The 10,791-nt window shown below is 32.3% G+C and overlaps 1 protein-coding gene across 2 annotated transcripts in view; it reads left to right on the top strand.

Annotated features, from left to right (window-relative positions):
* The first annotated feature begins 3,222 nt into the window (after positions 1 to 3,222).
* LOC106588078 (insulin-like growth factor 1 receptor) overlaps positions 3,223 to 10,791 on the top strand; it is a 113,035-nt gene continuing 105,466 nt past the window's right edge. For both annotated transcript variants that reach the window (XM_082969878.1, XM_082969879.1), the window contains exon 1: positions 3,223 to 3,384. In XM_082969878.1, the coding sequence (XP_082826004.1) occupies positions 3,249 to 3,384 (136 nt within the window). In that variant the 5' untranslated portion in view covers positions 3,223 to 3,248. The remainder of the gene's footprint in view (positions 3,385 to 10,791) is intronic.

Below are 10,791 nucleotides of genomic sequence, written 5' to 3'. Positions count from 1 at the left end.
TATATGTATGTATGTATGTATATATATGTATGTATGTGTATGTATGTATGTATGTATGTATGTATGTATGTATGTATGTATGTATATATGTATATGTATATACGTAAATGTAAATGTATGTATATATGTAAATGTATATATGTGTGTATATATATATATATATATGTATGTGTGTGTGTATGTATGTATATATGTATATGTGTGTATATATATATATATATATATATATATATATATATATATATATATATATATATATATATATATATACATATATACATGCATACATATATACAGCTTATTGAATGCGGTCTTACTACCAGCAACGATTTGTGGTAGTATATAGACGGCTAAGAAAAATATAGATGAAAACATTCTTGGTAATTAGTGTGGTCTTCAGCTTATCATGAGATACTCTACCTCAGGCTAGCAATACCTCGAGACTTTCTTAATATTAGATTTCGTGCACCAGCAGTTATTTACAAATGGACACTGACCAGAGGCAACTGGTCCATCTAGCCGATGCAGCGAAAACCCAGCCCAGCCGTATGTTGTCCGTGTCGTCGTTCAGCCACGACTCAGTGAAACATAAGATATTACAGTTTAATGTCCTGTTGGTAGGTTAGTCTTGATTGGAGCTCATCTATTTTATTATCCAATGATTGCACGTTGGCTAATAGGACTGATGGTAGAGGCAGGTTACCCTCTCGGATCCTTACAAGGCACCCCAACCTAGGATTGTGGAGGCCAGGTCATCTGATGCTGCACTCCATCACTCTCCTTCTTGGTCAAATAGCCCTTACACAGCCTGGAGGTGTGTTTTGTGTCATTGTCCTGTTGAAAAACAAATGATAGTCCCACTAAGCCCAAACCAGATGGGATGGCGTCTCGCTGCAGAATGCATCATAACACCTCCTCCTCCATGCTTCACGGTGGGAAATACACATGCGGAGATCATTCGTTCACCCACACCGCCTCTCACACGGCTGTTGGAACCAAAAATATCAAATTTGGATTCCAAACCAAAGGACAAATTTCCACCGGTCTAATGTCCATTGCTCGTGTTTCATGGTCCAAGCAAGTCTCTTCTTCTTATTGGTGTCCTTTAGTAGTGGTTTCTTTGCAGTATTCCACCATGAAGGCCTGATTCACGCAGTCTCCTCTGAACAGTTGATGTTGAGATGTGTCTCTTACTTAAACTCTGTGAAGCATTTATTTGGTCTGCAATTTCTGAGGCTGGTAACTCTAATGAACTTATCCTCTGCAGCAGAGGGAACTCTGGGTCTTCCATTCCTGTAGCGGTCCTCATGAGGCTGGTAACTCTAATGAACTTATCCTCTGCAGCAGAGGGAACTCTGGGTCTTCCATTCCTGTAGCGATCCTCAGAGTCTCAAATATAAAATGTATATATTTTTTTTTTTTAACACTTTTTGGTTACTACATGATTCCATATGTAATTTTATAGTTTTATGTCTTTACTATTATTCTGCAATGTAGAAAATAAGGAAAAACCCCTGAATGAATAGGTGTTCTAAAACGTTTGCCCGTTAGTGAATATCCACAGCTATCCCCTCTATCCTTTTCTCCCATTTCTCTCTCTCAATGCAACATGTTGGTTTCATGAGCTGAACTAAAAGATCCCAGAAATGTTTTCACACAACACAATGCCACAGATGTCTCAAGTTATGAGGGAGTGCGCAATTGGCATGCTGACTGCTGGAATGTCCACCACCAGAGCTGTTGTCAGAGAATTGAATGGTCATTTCTCGACCATAAACTGCCTCCAATGTCGTTTAGAGAGAATTTGGCAGTACATCCAACCGGCCTTATAAACGCAGACCACATGTAACCACGCTAGCCCGTGACCTTCACGTCCGGCTTCTTCACCTCTGGGTTCATCTGAGACCAGCCAGCCGGGACAGCTGATGAAACTCTGGGTTCATCTGAGACCAGCCACCTGGACAGCTGATGAAACTCTGGGTTCGTCTGAGACCAGCCAGCCGGGACAGCTGATGAAACTCTGGGTTCGTCTGAGACCAGCCAGCCGGGACAGCTGATGAAACTCTGGGTTCGTCTGAGACCAGCCAGCCGGGACAGCTGATGAAACTCTGGGTTCGTCTGAGACCAGCCAGCCGGGACAGCTGATGAAACTCTGGGTTCGTCTGAGACCAGCCAGCCGGGACAGCTGATGAAACTCTGGGTTCGTCTGAGACCAGCCAGCCGGGACAGCTGATGAAACTCTGGGTTCATCTGAGACCAGCCAGCCGGGACAGCTGATGAAACTCTGGGTTCATCTGAGACCAGCCACCTGGACAGCTGATGAAACTCGGTTCATCTGAGACCAGCCACCTGGACAGCTGATGAAACTGGGTTCGTCTGAGACCAGCCAGCTGGGACAGCTGATGAAACTCTGGGTTCATCTGAGACCAGCCACCTGGACAGCTGATGAAACTCTGGGTTTGCACCACCGAAGAATTTCTGCACAAACTGTCAGAAACCGTCTCAGGGAAGCTCATCTGCGTTGCTCGTCGTCCTCACCAGGGTCTTGACCTGACTGCAGTTTGGCGTCGTAACCGACTTCAGTGGTCAAATGCTCACCTTCGATGACCACTGGCACGCTGGAGACGTGTTCTCTTCACAGATGAATCCCGGTTTGGACTGTACCGGGCAGATGATGTGTGGGCGAGCAGCTTGCTGATGTGAACATAATGCCCCATGGTGGGGTTATCGTATGGGCGAATTGAATGTGCAGAGATGCCATGACGAGATCCTGAGCAACTCTAAGTGAAGGAGATGTGTCGCGCTGCACGAGGCAAATGGTGGTCACACCAGATACTGACTGGTTTTCTGATCCACGACCCTACCTATTTGTTAAGGTATCTGTGGCCAACAGATGCATGTCTGTATTCCCAGTCATGTGAAATCCATAGATTAGGGTCTAATGAATTCATTTACACTGATTTCCTTATGAACTTTAACTCAGTAGCGTATTTGAAATAGTTGGTTGTGTTTTATATTTTTGTTCAGTATACCTTGGTCCCGTGTGGCTCAGTTGGTAGAGCATGGTGTTTGCAATGCCAGGGTTGTGGGTTCGATTCCCACGGGGGACCAGTACGAAGAGAAAAAAAAAATGTATGAAATGTATGCATTCACTACTGTAAGTCGCTCTGGATAAGAGCGTCTGCTAAATGACTAAAATGTAAATGTACTGTTTTTTTATGTCTGTCTGTCTCCCCCCCGTCTGCAGTATGTTCTGCAGTGCGTGTGACGGGCTATGTGATAAGATCTGTGATGAGAAGGTCATTGACTCCGTGGACGCGGCCCAGTCTCTGAAGGGATGTACCGTCATAAAGGGCAACCTCCAAATCAACATCCGCAGAGGACGTAAGTACCTGTTATAGTAGGGTATATTATATAGCACTACCTGTTATAGTAGGGTATATTATATAGCACTACCTGTTATAGTAGGGTATATTATATAGCACTACCTGTTATAGTAGGCTATATTATTATATATAGCACTACCTGTTATAGTAGGGTATATTATTATATATAACACTACCTGTTATAGTAGGGTATATTATATAGCACTACCTGTTATAGTAGGGTATATTATATATAACACTACCTGTTATAGTAGGGTATATTATATATAACACTACCTGTTATAGTAGGGTATATTATATATAACACTACCTGTTATAGTAGGGTATATTATATATAACACTACCTGTTATAGTAGGGTATATTATATATAGCACTACCTGTTATAGTAGGGTATATTATTATATATAGCACTACCTGTTATAGTAGGGTATATTATTATATATAGCACTACCTGTTATAGTAGGGTATATTATTATATATAACACTACCTGTTATAGTAGGGTATATTATATAGCACTACCTGTTATAGTAGGGTATATTATTATATATAACACTACCTGTTATAGTAGGGTATATTATATAGCACTACCTGTTATAGTAGGGTATATTATTATATATAACACTACCTGTTATAGTAGGGTATATTATTATATATAACACTACCTGTTATAGTAGGGTATATTATATAGCTCTACCTGTTATAGTAGGGTATAATATATAGCACTACCTGTTATAGTAGGGTATATTATTATATATAACACTACCTGTTATAGTAGGGTATATTATTATATATAACACTACCTGTTATAGTAGGGTATATTATTATATATAGCACTACCTGTTATAGTAGGGTATATTATTATATATAACACTACCTGTTATAGTAGGGTATATTATATATAACACTACCTGTTATAGTAGGGTATATTATATATAACACTACCTGTTATAGTAGGGTATATTATTATATATAACACTACCTGTTATAGTAGGGTATATTATATATAGCACTACCTGTTATAGTAGGGTATATTATTATATAGAACACTACCTGTTATAGTAGGGTATATTATTATATATAACACTACCTGTTATAGTAGGGTATATTATTATATATAACACTACCTGTTATAGTAGGGTATATTATATATAACACTACCTGTTATAGTAGGGTATATTATTATATATAACACTACCTGTTATAGTAGGGTATATTATTATATATAACACTACCTGTTATAGTAGGGTATATTATTATATATAGCACTACCTGTTATAGTAGGGTATATTATTATATATAACACTACCTGTTATAGTAGGGTATATTATATATAACACTACCTGTTATAGTAGGGTATATTATATATAACACTACCTGTTATAGTAGGGTATATTATTATATATAACACTACCTGTTATAGTAGGGTATATTATATATAGCACTACCTGTTATAGTAGGGTATATTATATATAGCACTACCTGTTATAGTAGGGTATATTATTATATATAACACTACCTGTTATAGTAGGGTATATTATTATATATAACACTACCTGTTATAGTAGGGTATATTATATATAACACTACCTGTTATAGTAGGGTATATTATTATATATAACACTACCTGTTATAGTAGGGTATATTATTATATATAACACTACCTGTTATAGTGGGGTATATTATATATATATATAACACTACCTGTTATAGTGGGGTATATTATATATATATATAACACTACCTGTTATAGTGGGGTATATTATTATATATAGCACTACCTGTTATAGTAGGGTATATTATTATATATAGCACTACCTGTTATAGTAGGGTATATTATTATATATAGCACTACCTGTTATAGTAGGGTATATTATTATATATAGCACTACCTGTTATAGTAGGGTATATTATTATATATAGCACTACCTGTTATAGTAGGGTATATTATATAGAACACTACCTGTTATAGTAGGGTATATTATATATAACACTACCTGTTATAGTAGGGTATATTATATATAACACTACCTGTTATAGTAGGGTATATTATATATAACACTACCTGTTATAGTAGGGTATATTATATATAACACTACCTGTTATAGTAGGGTATATTATATATAACACTACCTGTTATAGTAGGGTATATTATTATATATAGCACTACCTGTTATAGTAGGGTATATTATTATATATAGCACTACCTGTTTATAGTAGGGTATATTATTATATATAGCACTACCTGTTATAGTAGGGTATATTATATAGCACTACCTGTTATAGTAGGGTATATTATATAGCACTACCTGTTATAGTAGGGTATATTATATAGCACTACCTGTTATAGTAGGGTATATTATATAGCACTACCTGTTATAGTAGGGTATATTATTATATATAACACTACCTGTTATAGTAGGGTATATTATATAGCACTACCTGTTATAGTAGGGTATATTATTATATATAACACTACCTGTTATAGTAGGGTATATTATATAGCTCTACCTGTTATAGTAGGGTATATTATATAGCACTACCTGTTATAGTAGGGTATATTATTATATATAGCACTACCTGTTATAGTAGGGTATATTATTATATATAACACTACCTGTTATAATAGGGTATATTATATAGCACTACCTGTTATAGTAGGGTATATTATTATATATAACACTACCTGTTATAGTAGGGTATATTATATAGCACTACCTGTTATAGTAGGGTATATTATTATATATAACACTACCTGTTATAGTAGGGTATATTATATAGCTCTACCTGTTATAGTAGGGTATATTATATAGCACTACCTGTTATAGTAGGGTATATTATTATATATAGCACTACCTGTTATAGTAGGGTATATTATTATATATAGCACTACCTGTTATAGTAGGGTATATTATTATATATAACACTACCTGTTATAGTAGGGTATATTATATAGCACTACCTGTTATAGTAGGGTATATTATTATATATAACACTACCTGTTATAGTAGGGTATATTATTATATATAGCACTACCTGTTATAGTAGGGTATATTATATATAACACTACCTGTTATAGTAGGGTATATTATATATAACACTACCTGTTATAGTAGGGTATATTATATATAACACTACCTGTTATAGTAGGGTATATTATATATAACACTACCTGTTATAGTAGGGTATATTATTATATATAACACTACCTGTTATAGTAGGGTATATTATTATATATAACACTACCTGTTATAGTAGGGTATATTATATATATATATAACACTACCTGTTATAGTGGGGTATATTATATATATATATAACACTACCTGTTATAGTGGGGTATATTATTATATATAACACTACCTGTTATAGTAGGGTATATTATTATATATAGCACTACCTGTTATAGTAGGGTATATTATTATATATAGCACTACCTGTTATAGTAGGGTATATTATTATATATAGCACTACCTGTTATAGTAGGGTATATTATTATATATAGCACTACCTGTTATAGTAGGGTATATTATATAGCACTACCTGTTATAGTAGGGTATATTATATATAACACTACCTGTTATAGTAGGGTATATTATATATAACACTACCTGTTATAGTAGGGTATATTATATATAACACTACCTGTTATAGTAGGGTATATTATATATAACACTACCTGTTATAGTAGGGTATATTATATATAGCACTACCTGTTATAGTAGGGTATATTATTATATATAGCACTACCTGTTATAGTAGGGTATATTATTATATATAGCACTACCTGTTATAGTAGGGTATATTATTATATATAGCACTACCTGTTTATAGTAGGGTATATTATTATATATAGCACTACCTGTTATAGTAGGGTATATTATATAGCACTACCTGTTATAGTAGGGTATATTATTATATATAACACTACCTGTTATAGTAGGGTATATTATATAGCACTACCTGTTATAGTAGGGTATATTATATAGCACTACCTGTTATAGTAGGGTATATTATTATATATAACACTACCTGTTATAGTAGGGTATATTATATAGCACTACCTGTTATAGTAGGGTATATTATTATATATAGCACTACCTGTTATAGTAGGGTATATTATTATATATAACACTACCTGTTATAGTAGGGTATATTATATAGCACTACCTGTTATAGTAGGGTATATTATTATATATAGCACTACCTGTTATAGTAGGGTATATTATTATATATAACACTACCTGTTATAGTAGGGTATATTATTATATATAACACTACCTGTTATAGTAGGGTATATTATTATATATAGCACTACCTGTTATAGTAGGGTATATTATATATAACACTACCTGTTATAGTAGGGTATATTATATATAACACTACCTGTTATAGTAGGGTATATTATATAGCACTACCTGTTATAGTAGGGTATATTATATATAAGCACTACCTGTTATAGTAGGGTATATTATTATATATACACTACCTGTTATATAGGGTATATTATATAGCACTACCTGTTATAGTAGGGTATATTATTATATATAACACTACCTGTTATAGTAGGGTATATTATATAGCACTACCTGTTATAGTAGGGTATATTATTATATATAACACTACCTGTTATAGTAGGGTATATTATATATATAGCACTACCTGTTATAGTAGGGTATATTATATATAACACTACCTGTTATAGTAGGGTATATTATATATAACACTACCTGTTATAGTAGGGTATATTATTATATATAGCACTACCTGTTATAGTAGGGTATATTATTATATATAGCACTACCTGTTATAGTAGGGTATATTATTATATATAGCACTACCTGTTATAGTAGGGTATATTATATAGCACTACCTGTTATAGTAGGGTATATTATTATATATAACACTACCTGTTATAGTAGGGTATATTATATAGCACTAGCACTACTGTTATAGTAGGGTATATTATATATAGCACTACCTGTTATAGTAGGGTATATTATTATATATACACTACCTGTTATAGTAGGGTATATTATTATATATAACACTACCTGTTATAGTAGGGTATATTATTATATATAGCACTACCTGTTATAGTAGGGTATATTATATATATAGCACTACCTGTTATAGTAGGGTATATTATATATAAACACTACCTGTTATAGTAGGGTATTATTATATATAACACTACCTGTTATAGTAGGGTATATTATTATATATAACACTACCTGTTATAGTAGGGTATATTATTATATATAACACTACCTGTTATAGTAGGGTATATTATTATATATAACACTACCTGTTATAGTAGGGTATATTATATAGCACTACCTGTTATAGTAGGGTATATTATTATATATAGCACTACCTGTTATAGTAGGGTATATTATTATATATAACACTACCTGTTATAGTAGGGTATATTATTATATATAACACTACCTGTTATAGTAGGGTATATTATTATATATACACTACCTGTTATAGTAGGGTATATTATATATATAGCACTACCTGTTATAGTAGGGTATATTATTATATATAGCACTACCTGTTATAGTAGGGTATATTATTATATATAGCACTACCTGTTATAGTAGGGTATATTATATATAACACTACCTGTTATAGTAGGGTATATTATTATATATAACACTACCTGTTATAGTAGGGTATATTATTATATATAGCACTACCTGTTATAGTAGGGTATATTATTATATATAACACTACCTGTTATAGTAGGGTATATTATTATATATAGCACTACCTGTTATAGTAGGGTATATTATAATATATATAACACTACCTGTTATAGTAGGGTATATTATTATATATAACACTACCTGTTATAGTAGGGTATATTATTTATATAACACTACCTGTTATAGTAGGGTATATTATTATATATAACACTACCTGTTATAGTAGGGTATATTATATAGCACTACCTGTTATAGTAGGGTATATTATTATATATAGCACTACCTGTTATAGTAGGGTATATTATTATATATAACACTACCTGTTATAGTAGGGTATATTATATATATATATGTAACACTACCTGTTATAGTGGGGTATATTATATATATAACACTACCTGTTATAGTGGGGTATATTATTATATATAGCACTACCTGTTATAGTAGGGTATATTATTATATATAACACTACCTGTTATAGTAGGGTATATTATTATATATAGCACTACCTGTTATAGTAGGGTATATTATATATATATATGAACACTACCTGTTATAGTAGGGGTATATTATATATATAACACTACCTGTTATAGTGGGGTATATTATTATATATAGCACTACCTGTTATAGTAGGGTATATTATTATATATAACACTACCTGTTATAGTAGGGTATATTATTATATATAACACTACCTGTTATAGTAGGGTATATTATTATATATAACACTACCTGTTATAGTAGGGTATATTATTATATATAACACTACCTGTTATAGTAGGGTATATTATTATATATAGCACTACCTGTTATAGTAGGGTATATTATTATATATAACACTACCTGTTATAGTAGGGTATATTATTATATATAGCACTACCTGTTATAGTAGGGTATATTATTATATATAACACTACCTGTTATAGTAGGGTATATTATATATATATATAACACTACCTGTTATAGTGGGGTATATTATATATAACACTACCTGTTATAGTAGGGTATATTATATATAACACTACCTGTTATAGTAGGGTATATTATTATATATAGCACTACCTGTTATAGTAGGGTATATTATTATATATAGCACTACCTGTTATAGTAGGGTATATTATTATATATAACACTACCTGTTATAGTAGGGTATATTATTATATATAACACTACCTGTTATAGTAGGGTATATTATTATATATAACACTACCTGTTATAGTAGGGCATATTATTATATATAGCACTACCTGTTATAGTAGGGTATATTATTATATATAACACTACCTGTTATAGTAGGGTATATTATTATATATAACACTACCTGTTATAGTAGGGTATATTATATAGCACTACCTGTTATAGTAGGGTATATTATTATATATAACACTACCTGTTATAGTAGGGTATATTATATAGCACTACCTGTTATAGTAGGGTATATTATTATATATAACACTACCTGTTATAGTAGGGTATATTATATATAGCTCTACCTGTTATAGTAGGGTATATTATATATAGCACTACCTGTTATAGTAGGGTATATTATTATATATAGCACTACCTGTTATAGTAGGGTATATTATTATATATAACACTACCTGTTATAGTAGGGTATATTATATAGCACTACCTGTTATAGTAGGGTATATTATTATATATAACACTACCTGTTATAGTAGGGTATAT

Source organism: Salmo salar, chromosome 26 (assembly GCF_965601325.2).
Source record: "Salmo salar chromosome 26, fSalSal1, whole genome shotgun sequence".
In the NCBI taxonomy this organism is placed as follows: Eukaryota; Metazoa; Chordata; class Actinopteri; order Salmoniformes; family Salmonidae; genus Salmo; species Salmo salar.
This window is presented reverse-complemented; position numbering and strand designations above follow the sequence as displayed.